General features: G+C 54.3%; 1 protein-coding gene and 1 long non-coding RNA gene across 2 annotated transcripts; both read left to right on the top strand.

Annotated features, from left to right (window-relative positions):
* The first annotated feature begins 6,980 nt into the window (after positions 1-6,980).
* Positions 6,981-12,997, top strand: LOC144615060 (uncharacterized). The gene is made up of 3 exons (XR_014136487.1): positions 6,981-7,471; positions 10,366-10,415; positions 11,780-12,997. It is a non-coding gene; the product is annotated as an uncharacterized LOC144615060 (long non-coding RNA).
* Positions 12,998-14,515: 1,518 nt separating this feature from the next.
* On the top strand, positions 14,516-15,857 carry LOC132664696 (claudin-7-like). The gene is made up of 2 exons (XM_060611554.3): positions 14,516-14,982; positions 15,639-15,857. Exons 1-2 carry the CDS (start codon positions 14,621-14,623, stop codon positions 15,844-15,846), a joined length of 570 nt encoding a protein of 189 aa, XP_060467537.2. The 5' UTR covers positions 14,516-14,620; the 3' UTR covers positions 15,847-15,857.
* Positions 15,858-19,142: the final 3,285 nt, after the last annotated feature.

Here is a 19,142-nt window from a genome sequence, read left to right as displayed (position 1 = left end):
TGTGGCCCCTTAAACATCTGAACAATTCAGCCACTATTCTACAAAAAATTCTAAGTAAAACGGGAATGAAAGGGACCGCCTAAATTCGATAGGCAATGCATCAAATGCAGATAATGAGTACGTTACATATGGAAATCTTGAAACCATCGACATTTAAATCAGGAACAAGATTTGAATGCCTGCTACTACCACTATTCATCTGAGGCTTTTTGAGTTCTCAGTTAAGGAAATAACGCAGTAAAACAAAATCTTAGAGAAAGGAGGCACAATTATCTTTATATTCAGAGAACATGGTTGTGTAATTTGAAATACCAAGAAAATCAACTAAAAGAACTATTAAAACTGATTAAAGAATTTGGTAAGGTGGCTAGTTTTTTAAATTTAAGTTTATTTATTTTGAGAGAGCGAGTGTGAGCACAGGAGGGGCAGAGAGAGAGAAAGAGAATCCCAAGTGGACTCGATCTCATGAACCTCGAGATCATGACCTGGGCTGAAATCAGGGTCAATTGCTCGACTGACTGAGCCACCCAGGTGCCCCGGTGAGATATCTAGTTTTAAGCTAACTGTATGTTATGGACTGAATTGTGCCCCCCCCCCCCCATTCATATGTTGAGGCCTGAGCCCCAATGTGACAGTGTTTAGAAGAGGGGTTTGGGGGAGGTGATTAGGGTCAGGTGAGGTTGTGAGGGTGGGGTCCCACAGCAGGATAAGTGCCCTTATAAGAAGAGACACCAGGGGCGCCTGGATGGCTCTGTCGGTTGAGTGTCTGACTTTGGCTCAGGTCATGATCTCACAGCTCGTGAGTTCGAGCCCCACGTCGGGCTCTGTGTTGACAGATCAGAGCCTGGAGCCTGCTTCGGATTCTGTGCCTCCCTCTCTTTGCCCCAACCCACTCGCATTCTGTCTCTGTCTCTCTCAAAAATAAACATTAAGAAGAGACACCAGAGTTTGCCCGCTTTCTCCAGAAGGCAGGCACACGGTGAGAAGGCAGTTGTGTGCAAACCAGGGAGAGAGCCCTCACCAAGAACTGAATCAGCCAGCACCTTGATCTCAGACTTCCAGCCTTCTCCAGAACGGCGAGAAAATAAACTTCTATTGTTTAAATCACCCAGGTTGTGGTATTTTGTTATAGCAGCCTGAGCAGATTAAGACACTATATAAGGACCAATTGCTTAAAACACATACACACATACAAACACACACAGCTAGAAATAGAAATCAGGAATATTTTCAGTCACAAATGTGACAAGACTATATGATGTCTAGAAACAAATTTAGTAAGAAAATTACATGATCTACAAGATGTATACAATTTTTACTCAGCAACTTACAACCAGACTTCAATAGTGGTTGGACATACTGTGCACCTTGATGAAAATACGCACTACTGTAAAAATGTCCCTCTCCCTAAAGGTGGCTTAAAGATTCAGTGTGAACAAGTAAAGTACCAACAATGTTAGAAGAAAAGGGGGATAATTTTAATAATCTCAGGGTTGAAGGAACATTTTACATCAAAACAGAAAATCCAGATACCATAGAGGAAAAGATTCGAAGATGGGACAATTTAAGACTTAATATTTCTATACAACAAAAGACATCAGGAAAAAGTCAAAAGACAAAGAAGAGATTTAAAAAAAAAACCGATCCACGTGTGATAAATGGAAGTGAGAGCCCCAAGTAAAACAGTTCCTAAAAACTGATTCCGAAAGAGTCAAAGGTAACCGCAGGCAAAGTGAGGAAAGGTTATGTGTCCGTCCGTGTCCAACCAGGCGAGCAGACGCCACCCTGGGTATTTCAAAAAGAGGAGACTGAACACAGCCACTAGCCCGAAGCTATGGGACAGAGTGGGGGCGCCGAGGTGGAAGGTGGGGCGCCCCAGAGCCCACAGGCCGTGGGTTCCAGGACCCCATGATTGGCCGATGACTCACCAAAACAAACCGCAGAGTAACACGTCTGTGGGGGAAAACCCCACATTAGCATTTTAAAAAGAAAGACAAGGAAGAACGCTTCAAATACACCTCTTTGGGGAGCCGGCAGAATCAGCAGCTGAGTCTGGCTTCCTCAGGCCCCTGGGCTCAGGGAGATGACGGGTCTTCTCCTTACACACGTCTGTATTATTGGACTTCTCTGAGCAAGAATGTACTACTGTGCTTTGAAGTTAAAAAAAAAAAAAAAAAAAAAGGTGGGGCGCCTGGGTGGCTCAGTGGGTTAGGCGTCTTGACTTTAGCTAAGGTCATGATCTCATGGCTCATGGGTTCGAGCCCGGCGTCAGGCTCTGCACGGACAGCTGGGAGCCTGGAGCCTGCTTCGGATTCTGTGCCTCCCTCTCTCTCTGCCCCTCCCCCGCTCGCACTCCGTCTCTCTCTCTCTCTCTCTCTCAAAAATAAATACAAAATTAAAAAAAAAAGACTAGAAGGTAAATGAAAGAATGGAAAGTGAGGAAGTGGAAACTTTTGGTGTGAAAAGGCAGGCAAATGGCGTTGGTCATTAGCAGAGGGGGACGCGGGCCACCATGGGGGTTTTCCGCGGACGGGGGCAGGAAGTGCTGAGGGAGTCTGCCTCACACCCGGGTACAGATACTTGGCAGATACGAGCCCAGTGGACTCATGATGTGAACATGAACGTTCGGACTCGCAGGCCGGGAGGAGACTCAGGCTCCTTCGCGAGCTTCTGCAAGTGCCAAATGAGGACCGGGCTGTCCGGAAACCCAACGGCCCTGCAGCAGGAAGTTGAAGGCTGGACCCTCGCAGGGTCTGGCACCTTCTGCACACACCAGCCCGTCTCCTGGGAGGGCCTGGCCATGGGAGATGCCGTAAGTGAACTACAAATGCGATCGGGATGTAGTGGAGAAATACGGTGAGATCAGCTAGCTGTTCTAGAAAACCCTCACCTGGCCTGGACTGGGCTGCTTCGATGACTGTCTCTCCCCTGGCAGGTGCTGAAAATTTTGGGTTTGGGTTTCTTCGGTTCGATCTTGAATGACAAACAAGTGGTGGCACTTAAGTGACTTTCTTTCCTGTCCCCAAGTCTCAATTAGGTGGCAGTGCTGCTGCTGTTTGTTTACCTTTGCGTTTTTCCAGAATGGGAGGCGGAGGAGTCAGGCTTTGGAGGCACAGGATTGGGCAGAGCCGGAGAGTTTAATTACGCGTGTATGTGTTCGCAGTCGTGGCCGAGACTCTGGAGTGTGGGTGCGCACCTTACTCGGAGAGCACACGACATAAATTGAAAAACAAATAACAGTAAAGCACGAAAAGAACATGATATACTGCCGTGCGCGCGCCGCTTGTCTGTGACAAATGAAGTAACAGGCTGCGTGGGACCACAGGAAGCCTTAATCAATGGCAGTAATAGCCACCGATGCATCAGCGGTGGGGGGGTCGCCGAGGGAGGCTGGCGAAGAATCAACAGAACGTGAAAAATGAATTGTTTGTAAATACTATCAACAATTTTGTGTTTGTGAGAGAGCCATTCATCATTTGGAAACCACCCTTAGTAAAAGACGCACCTGGCTTCCCGGTGAGACGGTGCCATCAATCCCGCCCGAGTCGCGGGGCCAGCTCAGGGCTGTCAAAGGCCCCAGAGAACAGACACACGTATTTATTCTTATTTGAAGGCAAGTTGAGAGGCGGTTGGAGGGGAGCGGGAAGAGCCACTGAGGACCGGCTTGCAGTGGGCACAGTATAAAAAGCCCTTTGGGAACCGAGAGAACTCAAAGTCCCCTTCTTCGGGGTGCCTTGGTGAGAGGGGGCTCTGTGGGCACTGAATGCCCACCACACTCTAGAATCTTCACAGGCCACGTCCCTGCCCTTTCCCTTCTGGACATAAAGGTGCTGGGAGTGCACACGGGGAGGGAGGGAGGAATCATGTTCTGGGCAAGGGAGGTGGCTTGCCTGCTGGCCTCTGAGGAACGGGCACTTTTGGGGGATGAGGCCCAAGGAAAGCGGGGCGACAAATTATTGTTCTCGTAAACTTGGCAGAGCGGCCTGGCTCCACGGGCATTGTTCTGACCACTGTGGGGAACTCTCGTCCTCAGAACAGCGCAAGCGAGGACCCCCGGGGCTGGCCCCGAGCATTGCTGTAGGTAGTTGGCATTTTCTGGTCTGACCACAGGCCGGCAGCGGGAAGCACCTGTAGGTCTCCTGCCACTGAGCCCTCGCCATAACCCTCTGCAGGGGATCCTACTGCTGAAGAGCCGCCTTGGGCCGGGAGGAGCTCTGGAGGGGCAGAGGACAGGTGAGGGGCAGGCTGCTGAGCTGGAGCCTGGGGGTGAGGCTGCGGGCAAGCCCCGTGTGGGCATCTGTGCTGTGCAGTCACCAGAGAACAGTCCTGGGCAGAGGGCCGGCTGGTTCACCACAGGGTCAGCAAGAGGGGCTGCCGGGACTGAGCCCAAAGACAGCCAGCGACTGATGCCTCGTCTCATGCGGGTTGAGGGATGAGGCCAGTGGAGACCTTGCCAGGAGACCTCTAAGAGGGGTGTGGACAAAAGGCTGCTCTGAGCGAGATCAAAAGCGAGCTGAAGGAGAGGAAGTGGACACAGGGAATGAACACATGTCCGGGAGTTCTACTGTAGCGGGAGCACAGGACTGGCGTGACACCGGGTCATAGGGTCGGGGTGGGCCATATGGCCGGCCGGCCTTTCACACAAGTACCGACAGTCTAACCATAGCACAGAAGGCAGAGGAAAGGGGGACACAGGCCTGGCACGTGCGGGGTTGGGAGGGTACAGGAGCTCCCCATGGACTGTTTCTGTGTGTTGCTGGTAGAGGGAGCAAGGTCCCCCACTGACCGTGGGCTTGGGCAGGGCGGGGGGAGGCAGAGGAGTAGCAGGGGGGTAGGGCTCTGTGGGTGGGTGGTTTGCAGGGGTGAGAGGGCACGGGCCGGCCAAATGTTGCCCTGGATAATGACTGTGCCATACTGATAACTCGTGATATGTAGGGAAAAAACCCTTAATTCCAAAAACTGTGATTCACTTTGTGACCTAAGCCAGAAAGATTCACATTCTAGATGGAGCTTACTCTGCTGTCATTGCTGAATACCTCATCGTCAGATAGTTTGGGAAATAATTTATAAAATATTTTTGACATCTGCCCAGCCAGTCAACTGACAACAAGGCGTTTACCCCAAACCTGGGACCACCTAGACATAGCTACCCTCAAAAATATATATCATCAGAAAATATGCATCATTTATTTACCAAGCAAAAAAGGGGGCATTATTCAGTGGAACCAAAGCTTCCTTCTCCCTGAAAACCTGTTTCTATTTTCCACGTATGACTAATTTTTAATCTTAGTGACTGAGCGGTAATGCCATTGTCACTGATGCTGACAATGGGGTTTTTTAAGAAGCGTATGATAGATGTTGCCTTCATGGTATCCTTTTTTGGTTATTGTTCCTGTGGCGCTCTGAATAGAATGAGTTCAGCCTCCGTGGGGCCCGAGCAAATCCAGGCACAATTGTAGATTAGATGCCGTCTTTATGCAAAGCTTTGGGGGCACATACTCGGCTGGCAGCGTGAGGCCAGCTACACGACAGAAGGCTTCTGTCTGGCCATTACTCACCAAAGCAGGAAAACAGCTATTTACTTAACGTCCATTTGTTCAGAAGGCAGGAAAACGGCATCTTTAATCATCTCAAACAAAGGCACTAGCACCTATAAAACAATCAAACTGTAACGCAAAAGAAACCTGTCCCAGCCTCCTCTGTATTTTTTCAGGTGGTGTCCCGTGACGGGGGTCTCAGGGTCAGAAGACAGCCCTAGTCTGCCAGCCGCGCGACCGGAACCCTGCGCAGCGCCCTCCGCTCCTAGTTTCCACCTCCCTCCATCCTGGGCTGGCCACCTCGCTTCGGTCTCCCACGGGACCTCAGCTTCCTGCAGGCCTCCCTGCCCGGTGCGCCGTCTGCCCACTAAGGCCCAGTGACCTCTCAAATGCTAACGTTAGGATACTGTTATATGCTCCCGGACCCGCTGGTGCACCCATACTCCTACACAGACACAGACACAGACACACACACACACACACACACACACACAGAAACACACAGACACACACGCTACCCCGCGCAGCCCTTCCCTGCAGGCACGTACAGGTGCACCCGCTCAGTCCGCGCATCCTTAGCACCGGCTGTTCCCCTGCGCGCATTCCTTCCACGGTCACGTGTGAGCGCCTTCGCTAGGGCCCCTCTGGGCCCACGAGTCCGTGCCCCAGCGGAGGGTGAGTGGGGGCCAGCTAACGCTGGGGGCGTCGTCTCCGTCCTCCCCAAGCCCCCTGCACCGACCAGCTCGTCAATACCCCGGGGCCTGGCCTCGCCGCCTCCGGGGCTGCTCCCTTGCCCGTGCTTCCCGGGCCCACCTCCCAAACCAAGCATTTGCACAAAGGCCGTGCTCCTGAGGGAACCCGGCCTCCGCTTGCACGCCCGGCGCGTGGGCGCACCCACAAGAATCACCCCAGCATCCTCCGGCCCTGGCTGTGCCCTGTGCACACAGCTCCCCGCCCGCCAGGCGTCTGCCGTCGCCTCTCCGGGCGGCCTCCCCACACTCAGTCGACCCCGCTGTGTGTTTGGGGTGCTCCCCTCCTCCCAAACCCCACAGAACACGCTCATCTGCCTCCCCGCCCCAGCTGGCGGCCCGGCGCCCAGCACACCTCGCTCCCGTCACGCGCCACCGCACCACGTGGGCCCTGGCCACCGACAGCGCCTCTGTGAGCTTCTCTCCAACACTTTCCCATTTGGCGTTCAATCGGCCAAAGCCCCGCGTCGTCTGCGCTCCTTGAGCGTCTGGAGCCGAGCGCGCCCGGGGTGGAAGGCGTGAGGCTCCACCGCAGGCCCCTTCCGTGCCGCCCACCAAAGCGCGCATGCGCCCGTCCGCCTTCCCAGAGGCCCCCCCAGCGGCAGCGCGAGGCGTGGCACGTGGCGGGAGTAGGGGGCGGGGGAAGGCAGCTGCGCACGCGCGGAGCTGAACGTCGTGGCTGGGCTGCCCGGGGAGTGTGTCTGGTCGTTTTGAGGGGTCCGGGGAACCCGGAAGAGCCGCAGGGGCGGTAGGGCCCGGTCCGTGGGCGCAAAGGGGCCCAGAGGAGGCCCGGCCATGGCCTCAGCGAGCTGTTCCTGTTGCTGACCTCGTTCCTCTCGGTGACCCTGGCCGTGCCCTCCGTGACCGTGCTCCCCTCTCGCACGTGCTCCTTCTGTTCTGCGAGCTGCCCTGCCCGCCCGGCCTCCTGCTCCGGCCCGGCCCTTGCCCCGCGCCACGCCCGCCGCGCAGGGAAAGCGCCTGGGCCAGCCCTCGCGGGGTGGCGGGGGGACATCCCGCTCGTCCCCAAGGGCTGTCCTCCCTCTTGGGGAGATGCTGTGGATGCGCTCACCCCTCCCCCCCACCCCGTTCCTCTACGCTAAAGGCTTCCTGCCCAGCTCCCGGCCTACCTTAGGGGGATCCTCACCGCCTGCCTTCAGACCTGCCCTCCTCTTCGTCACTTTGCTGGTAACACCCCGGAATCTTGTAACACCTTGAGTTTACAGGGTTTTTTTCCCTTTTCTTTCAGTCTGATGCATGTAAATCGGTAGGTTCTCCGCTAGAGTTGGCAAACGGGCTCTTCGCAGTGGAGTGTATGCCTGCATTCCCAGGACTTGGTTGTAATAGTTCTTTAAAAAAAAATTTTTTTTTTAAACATTTATTCATTTTTGAGAGTGAGAGAGACAGAGCATGAGCGGGGGAGGGGCAGAGAGAGAGAGAGGGAGACAGAATCTGAAGCAGACTCCGGGCTCTGAGCTGTCAGCACAGAGCCCAGCGCGAGGCTTGAACTCACAGACTGTGAGATCATGACCTGAGCTGAAGTCAGACGTTTAACCGACTGAGCCACCCAGGCTCCCCAAGACTTGGTTGTAATATTTAAAACTACAAGCATGAGGGGCCCTTGGGCGGCTGAGTCAGTTAAGCGTCCAACTTCGGCTCAGGTCATCAACTTGTTTTCGTGGGTTTGAGCCCCATCGGGCTCTGTGCTGACAGCTCAGAGCCTGGAGTCTACTTGGGATTCTGTGTCTCCCTCTCTCTCTGCCCCTCCCCCACTCGCTCGCTCTTGCTCGCGCACTCTCTCTCTCTCTCTCTCCCAAAAATAAACGTTAAAAATTTTTAAGCAAAACATGAGCATGAAGACATATAACGCCCCAGGAAAATGCTCAGGACCTGTTAACTGAAACTGTTCCTAGAGAGATTAATATAGTAATGGGGGTCAAGATCAAATGCCATCCGTGGACTGTCAGGTCCAATACAGACCTTGTGGGCGGCATGTCTTTGCTCCTCTCTTGGCTGCGGGCCGACGTGAGGTTGCTGTTGCTGTGTTTTAGGTGTAGACTCAGCTGTACACACCATGGGCTCCGGGCATGACAGGTCATCGGACGTCAGTGCCACGTGTGTCCCTGCTGGCCCTCAGAGCTGACCTGTTGCTTGCCCTGGGGCCTTACACGATGCAGCCCAGCCTTGTGTGTTTTCTTACAGTTACAGATGAAGGCGGGGCCATGGGAGATGGTCACGATTCCAAGCTGTCTGGGTGAAAGATAAAGTTGCCCTCATGAGATAACAGAATAGTTTGGGGAAGAAAAGGTGGCCTTTGCTGGGCGGATTGTGATTTTTGTTCACAAGCTGGCTTGGCTCTGGTAATAGTTTAGTCTGATCGAGCCCTCCCCGCAGTGTCGAGAATGGGACCGGGGCAGCGTGTGCGCACAGACACGCACGGGCGGCCTGGAGCAAGGGCTTTGGTGTCAGACTGGAGAAGGGGACGGAGGAGGTGATCTTATCACTTCTCCGTGCGGTTTCGGTTTCTTCCCATCAAAGACATTGTTTCAAGGTTGGCTTTGCATTTCTCCCTTTGGGAGTCACGTTGAAAGATTTCTTTGATTAAAGGCAGGAGAGAATACTGAACAGATGAAGCTAGAAACTCAAAGAAGTAGAAAGAAAAGGAGCCAAACCCCCCAAATCAGGGAAGATGGGGGGAACACCAGATTTGAGTCTTTTATTTGCTGTTACTATTTCATTTTTCAAGGCACAGTCTTCAGTATGTTACATTTTTTTTATTTGGGTAACCCCTGGGCCTTTCGTAGTTTGCATGTCATTTTGATAAATCTAAAACTAGGTATTTTGTGTTCGCTTAAAGTTCATTTATTTCAAGTTTCAGAAGGTGCGCTGCTTTTCTGTGTTGTGGGTTGGGATTGGAATCAGTCCTAGGAGGGGTGGGTGTGGTTATTTGCCAGTGCGAACCCTTTTGGTGAGTTCTGAGGACCGGCAGCCACGGGCTGGGGGTGTCAGGGCCACCTGGACCTGATCTCACGTCCCAGGCGCCATATTTGGTCTTCCCAGGGGCCACATTGGTGATGGTCCGCTTAGTGTTTTAACAGAAGTTCTAACTATTTATCATGATCCGGAAATGTTCCCAGTAAATGAATGTTATCTGTGGCTTGTAGCAGTGCTTGGAAAAAAGTACATTCTAGGGGCGCCTGGGTGGCTCAGTCGGTTGAGCATCCGACTTCGGCTCGGGTCATGATCTCACGGTTTGTGAGTTTAAGCCCCTCATCGGGCTCTGTGCTGACAGCTCAGAGCCTGGAACCTGCTTCAGATTCTGTGTCTCCCTCTCTCTGCCCCTCCCCCACTAGTGCTCTCCTTCTCTCTCTCTCTCTTTCACTCTCTGTCTCGCTCTCTCAAAAATAAACATTAAAAATAAATTTTTTTTAAATAAAAAAAAAGAAAGTACGCTCTCCATTTGGAAAGAAAATCCAGGCCAAGAAAATGGTATTATCAGGTGGGGTTTGTTCTCAGTCCCTTTCCTCTGTGGAGGGGGGCTATAGGGGTTGTGAGGGGAATGAGGTGGGTGCAGTCAAAGGGGTCCTCAGTGTGGCCTTGGCAATGGAGTTGAGACCTGCACTCCCTGAGTTTACTGAGGCCTTGCTTTGACTCAGTAGAAGTCAGAATCCAGCAGGATACAGGACAGTTGGTACCGAGCGCTGCTGCGGGACTGGGTGTCAGTGTCTTGCACATTCACGTGACAGCTGAGACAGAGGCCTGAGGTCCAGCCCTCTCTTGGCTGCCCTTGGCCCTTTGTAGGGTTTTTGTTTTAAATAAATGACGTTGTCACAGTTTAATGGTGAACTTGGCAACAATGTAACCACATCTTTTTCAAGACTAAAACCAAAAATGGTTTAAAAGGCACTATAAATGATGTTGTCACAGTTTAATCGTGAACTTGGCAACAATGTAACCACATCTTTTTCAAGACTAAAACCAAAAATGGTTTAAAAGGCACTAGGTGTTGTTGTCGCTGGCTTTCCTTTACCTCTCCTGTTTGTTTTCTCCCTCTTTCCTGTGTCGGATGATGGTGTAAATAGCTCCCTTTGTCCAGTGGAACAAAGAAAAAAACCTGATGGAAAAGACTGAGGTAGGTTTTGCTTTTGAAAAGCGTGGTGCTGTAATGAATACAGGGCTCCGTGATGGGATTTGTGTATCGCTTCATGGGGAAGGGAATGATGTTTTATATCTTTTATTTTTTTTTAACGTTATTTATTTTTGAGAGGGAGAGAGAGAGAGAGAGAGAGAGAGAGAGACGGGCATGAGTGGGGGAGGGGCAGAGAGAGGGAGACACAGAATCCGAAGCAGGCTCCAGGCTCTGAGCTGTTAGCCCAGAACCCAATGCAGGGCTGGAACCCACCAACCATGAGATCATGACCTGAGCTGAACTCTGACACTTAACTGACTGAGCCCCCCGGGCACCCCTGGAATGAAGTTTTAGAATCAGGTAGTTTGACTTGTGTTGTTCTAAATACATTTCCATTTTTTAAAAATCATTAAAAAAATTTTTTTTTAATGTTTATTCATTTTTGAGACAGAGAGAGACAGAGCATGAACGGGGGAGGGGCAGAGAGAGAGGGAGACACAGAACCAGAAGCAGGCTCCAGGCTCTGAGCCGTCAGCCCAGAGCCGGACGCGGGGCTCGAACTCACAGAACCGCGAGATCGTGACCCGAGCTGAAGTCGGACGCTCAACCGACTGAGCCACCCAGGTGCCCCTTAAAAATCATTTTTAAATGTTTGTTTATTTTTGAGACAGAAGGAGACAGTGCGAGTGGGGGAGGGGCAGAGAGAGAGGGAGACACAGAGTCCGAAACAGGCTCCAGGCTCCGAGCTGTCGGCACAGAGCGGGGCTTGAACCCACGAACCGTGAGATCATGACCTGAGCCAAAGTCGGACGCTTAGTCGACTGAGCCCCCCGGGCGCCCCAATACATTTCCGGTTTTGAATGCAGCGCCTGGCCTTGGGGTTCAGGAGCCGTTTAACGTGATGTTCTCCCTGGGCAGTGTCCAGTTGCTTCTCCTCGTTTTCTGTAATCTGTCCTGGGGAGGAGACGGGCCGTTCCCGTCACGGTCTGCCATTTGCTGCTTCAACCGTGTCCACGCTGTGAGCGGCCTGTCCACCTCTCAGAGGACATGCGGGTGTGGTGGCCCGCACGGCCAGGCTGCTGACTTGTCCAGGTTGCAGGAACTGGGGTTGTTACGCTGAAATGATCCAAATGCTAAACGTTGCTGAAATTGCACAAAGATGCCTGGCTGGCCAGACAGAAATGCGTGTGGCCCACATGTAGCTCACGGGCCACGGTGTTCGGCCGCTTGCTGCGCGTGGACGTGGGATTTCTCTCTGTGCCTCATGTTCTGTCCCGACTCTTCTTGTTCTCTCACGGAAAATGGCAGAAAGTTCTGGAAACCTTCATTTTGTGCTTCTTTTAATTGTGATAAAATTTACGTAACAGAAAATTCATCTTTTGAACCATCTGAAAGCATCCAGTTCCGCGGCAGGAAGCACGTCTGCAGTCTGGTGTCACGACCGCCTCCGCCTGGTTCCAGAACCCCGTGTTACCCGGAACAGGAACCCCACACTCCTCTCCCCCGCCACCAGCTCCTGACAACCACTTACCAGCTTTCTGTTTCTGTGAGTTTGCCTGTTCTGGATATCTTACAGAGTGGATTGCACGATACTTGTCCTTTCGTGTCCACGTTCGTTCGCTTGCCCTGTGTTCGCGATTCACCCACGGTGCAGCGTAGATCAGTACTTTGTTCCTTTTCGTGGCTGAGAATATACCACTTTTCACTTTCCCCTTCATCCGTTGAGGAGTGTCTGGATCGTTCGTCCCCTGGGCTCTCGTGGACGCTACCGCCGTGAACATTCACGTGCAGGTGTTTGTCTGGACCCCGTGAGGTGGAGCTGTGGGTCTCGTGCCGATTCTGCATTGGCCTCACGGAGGAGCTGCCCGGCTGTTTCCTAAAGTGCTTCCACCAGTTTTCGTTCCTACCAGCGGTGTGCAAGGAACCGTTTTCTCTACACCCTTGACAGCACTTGTCATTTTCTGTCTTTTTCATTCCCGCCATCCCACCGGATGTGTAGTTCAGGGAGCGGAGGTGTGGCTGTGTATGCCTGGCTCGTGTTTGGCGGGTGACCCGGTGCCGGGTCTCCCCCGACGCAGCCCCACTGGCGTGCGTGTTTGGGTGGCAGTGAGGTGGTGCCCTGTCACCTGTGCAGGCCATTGCACCTGGTCCTCTCTCTGTCTGGTCTGGGGTCTGTTTCTGTATATATTTTCTCACTCTGATTATTTCTTTAAAAGTTACTTTTGAAGGAGCGTTTTGTAAGCCGATGCTTTCCTGGCAGGCATAGTGTTGATGGATCACTTTGCTGTCACGCCTCCCGAAGCCCCAGGAGGTCGGGACAGAGCCGCTTTTGTGGCTTCCCTCTTTGTGCTTCGACTGGGGCTGTGCTCATAGATTTGCTCTTTACCAAACATTAGTAAAAAGAGAACAAAGTCCATTGAGAAGATTGGAGACTTCTACAAGATTTTGAATCTTTCCCTCTGTTTTTGAAACGGCAGCTTGCTGAGTGAGCAGCAGATCCATATATTTATGTATCAGTTTGTGTTTTGTTTTTACTTTTTATTTTGAGAGAGAGAGAGCACGAGTGGGGGGGAGGGGCAGAGGGAGAAAAAAAGAATCCCAAACAGGCTGATGGGAGGCTTGATCCCATGACCCTGGGGCATCATGACCTGAGCTGAGATCAAGAGTCAGACGCTCAACTGAGCCCCCCGGGCACCCTCAATTTGTGTTTTCGGTGGACACAGACCACCAAGCCAGTGAAGATAAAAAGCCATCCGGGAAAAAAAGCAGCATAAGCATCCTGAAGCGTGATTCTCGTGGCCAACTTTAAAAGCCGTCACACGGGGCGTGATGGTGATTCCTGCGAATACGAGAAGGCAGGGGATGGACCTAGTGCCTAGTAGAGACGTCTTCGTGAAGTAAATGGGTGGAGCCCGGATGGGGGTAAGGAACGGTGTTGGGGCCTGGGGTGGCGGAGCCTGGGGGTGCCGTGCGGATGAAGCCGGAGGTTGGTCGGGCCACTCCTGGCAACGGCCACGAGGGCTCAGACACAAGCCATTTTCCGAGGCCGCAGAAACACACAGCCTCGGCTCGTGAGGCGCGCTGACGGGGGCGCTGTGTCCCGTCGGGTGCGGCGGGCGCCGCGGGGTGGCGTGTGCTCTCTGGACCCCTGTCGCTCCCTGTGAGCTCCAGCAGGTGGCCCGCCGGTGTGTTCCCTGTGTTCTGGGGCCGGGGTGCAGGAGGCCCTCAGTGGACGTGAGGTGGTCCCCGAGGACGGAGCCCTGCAGGCAGTGCCGCACAGCACCCACGGAGAGAGCACCACGGCAGGTAGACGCAAGGCAGGGATGGGGTGAAAATGAAAAGCAAATGAGAAATCAAAGGCCAAGCATCGGGAAGGAAAGGGCCGCAAGGTATTGAGGAGGAGCCCTGGAGCAGGGCCTCGACCTGACAGGGCGGAGGGCAGCGCGGAGGAGGCGCGGTGCGGGGGGGGGGGGGGGGGGGGGGGGTTGCTGCTTTGGGAGTGAGGAGCTGCCGGAAGAGCGGTAGGGATCGCGGGGAGGAGTGAGACGAGGTGGGAGGAGGGCGGGGGAGGGGTACAGGACGGGTGGTGGGGGGAGGCGGGGCGGGGCGAGGGAGGAGCGCTGGGGTGGGGGCGGGGTGGAGGGGAGGTGGGGGCGGGGAGGGGGCGGGATGGGGTGGGGCCGAGGGGAGGTGGGGGCGTGGTGAGGGAGGAGCGCTGGGAGGGGGTGGGGCGAGGGAGGAGCGCTGGGGGGCGGGGTGGGGCGGGGCGAGGGAGGAGCGCTGGGAGGGGCGGGGCGAGGGAGGAGCGCTGGGAGGGGGCGGGGCGCGGCGAGGGAGGAGCGCTGGGAGGGGGCGGGGTGGGGCGGGGCGAGGGAGGAGCGCTGGGAGGGGTGGGGCGGGGCGAGGGAGGAGCGCTGGGAGGGGGCGGGGTGGGGCGGGGCGAGGGAGGAGCGCTGGGAGGGGGCGGGGCGTGGCGAGGGAGGAGCGCTGGGAGGGGCGGGGCGGGGCGAGGGAGGAGCACTGGGAGGGGGCGGGGCGGGGCGGAGGAGAGGCAGAGCCCACGCCCACCTCAGGCCGTGGCGTGGGTGCGGAGCACTGTTAACGTCCAGTGGAGGGAACCCTACCTGCCGGCGGTAGGGCTGTGGGGAGGCGTGAGGGATAACTACAGAATGTTCTAGTGGAGGCGCCGCTCTTGAAATGAAGGTTTTATGGCTCTGCTGGGCTGGGTCGGCCTGGTGGCGCGCACCGCCATCCCGCAGTGGCACGTGAGCTCGCAGGAGGGCGACAACAGCATCACCGGCCAGGCGAGGTACAAGGGGCTGTGGATGGACTGCGTCACGCAGGGCACCGGCGTGTTGAGCTGCAAGATCGGCCACACAGGCCACCTGGTGGCGGCGTCCCGGGGGCTGGGCTTCCTGGCCACGCTCGACACGATGGGCACGAGGTGTGCAAGCTGCAGCGGAGAGGACCAAGTGAAGAAGGCCCGGGTAGCCCTGACGAGAGGCATTATTTTCATCGTGAAAGGCCCTGCTGCCTCCAACAGGACAGCTTGTTCTGGCGTGGCCACCAGATTGTCACAGACTTTTTTTTTTTTTTGAGAGAGAGGGCAGGGGAGGGGCAGAGGGAGAGGAAGAGAGAGAAGCTTAAGCGGGTCCCCAGGCTAACACAGGCTCGATCTCAGGACCATGAGATCATGACCTGAGCTGAAATCAAGAGTCAGGTGCTTAGGGGCACCGGGGTGGCTCAGTCGACTAAGCGTCTGACTTCGGCCCAGGTCATGATCTCGCATTCGAGTCCCTCGTCGGGCCCTGTGCTGACAGCTCAGAGCCTGGAGCCTGCTTCGGATTCTGTGTCTTCCTCTCTCTCTGCCCCTCCCCCCACTCACACTCTCTCTCTCTCTCTCTCTCAAAAATAAGTAAACACCAAGAAAACCCTTTTTTTTTTTTTTTTTTTTTTAATTTTTTCCCAACGTTTTTTATTTATTTTTGGGACAGAGAGAGACAGAGCATGAACGGGGGAGGGGCAGAGAGAGAGGGAGACACAGAATCGGAAACAGGCTCCAGGCTCCGAGCCATCAGCCCAGAGCCTGACGCGGGGCTCGAACTCACGGACCGCGAGATCGCGACCTGGCTGAAGTCGGACGCTTAACCGACTGCGCCACCCAGGCGCCCCTAGAAAACCCTTTTTTAAAAAAGAGTCAGATGATTAACTGAGTCACCTGGGCACCCCTGTCACAGACTTTTATAAACCGGTGCCCCCCATGAATGTTAGGTACAAGCTTCGTCCTGCTGTCTTCATTGGCTGGGTGGGGTCTGCCCTGGTCATTCTGGGAGGTGCGCTGCTCACTTGCTCCTGTTCCGGGAGTGACAGCAAAGATGGGCACCGGGTACCCCGCTCCTACCCTAAACGCAACTCTGCCACGCAGTATGTGTGAGCTGGGACCCCCTGGCCCGGCCTGGCAGCCTATGGTGTGCCCAGCGGGTACCTGAAATGACCTGGGGCAGAGCTCAGCCCGTGGGCAGGGTGCGGAGCAGAAGCCTCGTCACCCCTGCTCTGCACACCATGTATAGTGCCCCTGGGGGGTTGGGTGAGGGAGACACAAAGAGGAGAGGCTGTGCTTTTTATACAGGAATAAAAAGGTATGTTTTGGGGGGGAAATGGAGTGTAGGTACCAGCGAAACACCACTGATGCACCTGTTCCGTGGCTGCATTGCTTCTGGCCAGTCCTTGATGAGCTCTGTCCTGTTACGATCTTTCAGTGAGGAAAGCACAGTGCACACGATAACACAGTACACAATTCACAATACAAGAAGAAGGGACTTGCTGAAGGTCACATGGCCTCTAAGCAGAGGGTCAGACGGCGGCTGCCAGCAGCCACGTGTGGCTTTGAACCCGAGATGTGGCCGGTCCCCACAGAGCTGCGTTGTGGGCGTAAAACGCATGCTGACTTCGAAGACTCACTAGGACACAAAGTATGAACTCATGCATCAGTTTTTTATGTTGATGACACATTGAGATGACATTATTTTGGGTATATTGTTTAAAATTAAGCATGTTTTAAAAATCCCATTCACATTCTTTTGGCTTCTAGACCATTTAGAATCCACATATGGCTGTCACGTTTGTGCTGGGCGCACCAACTCACACCCCGTGAAGGTGAGCGGGGGGCCCTAGTGCAGCCGTGGCCTTTGGGGTCCCAGCAGTCTCCGTCTGTCTTGGTATGGGCTCTCGCCTTCAGCAGCTGTTTGGGGGACATGACGTAAGTATCCTGAGCCTTGTTTCTTTCATCTGCGGAGCAGGGTCAAGTGTGAGGGTGCATGTGAAGGGCTGTGGGGGGTGAAGGGTGTCTTTCGGTGTGCGATCGATTGCCTTTCCCTGACGGCTAAAGACGTTGATCTTTTCATGAGCTTGTTGGCCATTTGTACCTCTTCTTTGGAGAAATGTCTGTTCAGATTCTTTGCCCATTTTTCATCGGCTTATTTGTCATTGTGGAGACGTAATAGTTACATGTTTTGGACACTAGACTCTTGCCAGATAGGGGATTTGCAAACAAAAGCTCTGAGTTCATTCCTGGACTCAGTTTTACTCCGTTGATCTGTGTGTGTGCGTCCTGATGCGAGCACCACGCTGCCTCGACTACCGAAGCCTTGTAGTGTGTTGCAAGGTCAGAATGTGTGGGTCCTCCGACTTTTTTTCTCTCGAGGTTAGTTTGGCTCTTCTGGGCATCTTGTATCTGGGTTGTCAGTTTCTTCAAAGATTTGGGGATTTGGGTGAGGACTGGGTCACATCTGCAGATTGCTTTGGGGAGTGCCGCCCTCTTAGCACAATGAAGTCCTTCCACCCCATGAACGTGGGATGAGTTTCCATTTGTTTAGACCTTTGATTTCTTTCACCAGTGTTCTGTAGCTCTCAGTGTGTAAGTCTTTTGCTTCCTTGGTTAAATTCATTCCTAGATATTTTCTCGTTTGGTGATATTGGAAGTTGAGCTGGTTCCTAATTTTCTAGTTGGGTTGTTTGTTATAGGCGTAAACAGACAAAACCGACTTTCTTGTGTTGACCTTGTACCCTGAAACTCGGTTGAATTCACTTACTAGCTCTAATAATGTTCTGATAGATGTTTTTGGGTTTTCTATGTACACCATCATGCCACCTGCAGAGAGAGTTTACTTCTTCCTTTCCAACTTGGATACCTTTTATATCATTTTCTTGCCTATGTGCTCTTTGGTGAGTGTGATTGTTTTTTATCACGAGTGGTGTGGGATTTTGGCAGGTGCCTTTTCTGTGTCTGTTTAGAGATCTTACGGCTTTTGTCCTGCCACACTGTCATTCGTAGTCTGAACTTGAAAGCACAGTGACCTCAGCATTCTGATGATGGAATGGTGGGCCTTTGCTAGAACTGACTTCCGGGTTTTAGAAGGACGGCAGGGGAGAATGTGTGCCAACCTTAAATACGCCTGGCACACGGTGGGCTTGCGTGTCCGGCCGGTGGCTGCATGGCTCCTTCTGAATGGTGACCGCCACCAGGGCCTGCCTAGGTGCTGAGAGGCAGCTGCACAGCCGTGTGCCACAGCTCCCAGCCGATAGGTGTCAGGGGGGACGGCTGAGCTGGAGGTTGCTGAGGGTGTGCAGATGGCCTCGCGTCCACGGTGAGACCGGGCGTGCCGTGCGCTCTTGGCATGGACACCCGCATGTGTGCTCTCGCTGAGGTCAGCTGCCCGGGAGGCTACCGCGTTTTATGGGAAAGCATTGGACCGTGAATGTACAACCAAAGAAGTTTCCCAAAATAACTTCTTCAGCACCTGGCCGAAGGAGGTGGTGCAGGTGGCCGTGGCAGCCGTCCTGGACCCACCACACCAGGGTGCCATCGGCTGCTGCCTCTCACAGCCTCTTGACCTCTGAGGCCACCTGGTTTTCTCAGGAAGGCTTAGTGCTCTTTCGACGTCCCCCTGCCTGGCCACTGTCTTTCAGCGGCGCTGGAGAGGTAGGCAGAGGGCGTGGGGCCACCTTGCTTCAGGTGCACCTGTGAGGGTGGCCACGGCTGCCACAGAGCGGGGGATCGCAGGAGCCCAGGAGGGGCACTTTCTGGCCCCCGGGAAACGGAAAGCTTTGGCGGGAAGCTCTTTGAAGATAAGGTGCTACGTTAAGTTTTTATTTCTTTTTTCATTAAAAAAAATTGAGTTATGTGTGGGTCAGCACTAACCTGGGCATCCAGCTGAATCACATTTTCCATACGTGCTCGCCCATGGGACTCCCCCAGAGAAAGAACATTCCGGGCCTGTTCCCAGGCTTCCTTCGGCAGGACACCTGTGTGGCTCTGTCCCTGGATTGCTGACCACTGCATGGTGGTGTCCTCCACTGCGTGAACACACGTGACTCTGTTTCCCTGTTGGCATTCAGACCACCAGCCTGAACAAGCACCTCAGGACACGGTGGACAGACAGCCTGACCGCCAGAGAGCTCCGTATCCGCAAGGCCAGCGTCTCTCTGCAGGAGCAGCTGTGGGCGCTGAGCAGAGGGGAGCGCGTCCCCTCCCGTCAAAGGGAGAAGGTGTCCTGGCTGTGCGCTGGTGCACGGCTGCTTGGTCCAGGGGAGGATGCTGCACGGCCAGCGTCCAGGGAAGGAGTGGAGCCTGTCTGGCCTGAGGGGACACTCCGGGCCCGGGGAGCCCTCTTACCAGCCAGGGCGGCGGGGTGCAGCCCTGGGGGCACGGCCTCTCCAGGGCGGTCAGGC

The sequence above is a fragment of the Panthera onca genome, chromosome F2, assembly GCF_046562875.1.
Source record: "Panthera onca isolate mPanOnc1 chromosome F2, mPanOnc1 haplotype 2, whole genome shotgun sequence".
Lineage (NCBI taxonomy): Eukaryota > Metazoa > Chordata > Mammalia > Carnivora > Felidae > Panthera > Panthera onca.
Note: the sequence above shows the minus strand (reverse complement) of the source record. Positions and strands in the feature narration are given on the sequence as shown.

Bases quoted from the DNA above. Each gene is read 5' to 3' on its own strand.
- LOC132664696 (XM_060611554.3), top strand. From the start codon at position 14,621: ATGGCTCTGCTGGGCTGGGTCGGCCTGGTGGCGCGCACCGCCATCCCG. The intron at 14,983-15,638 runs ATTGTCACAGAC...TCACCTGGGCAC, and splicing joins TGTTCTGGCGTGGCCACCAG to CCCTGTCACAGACTTTTATA.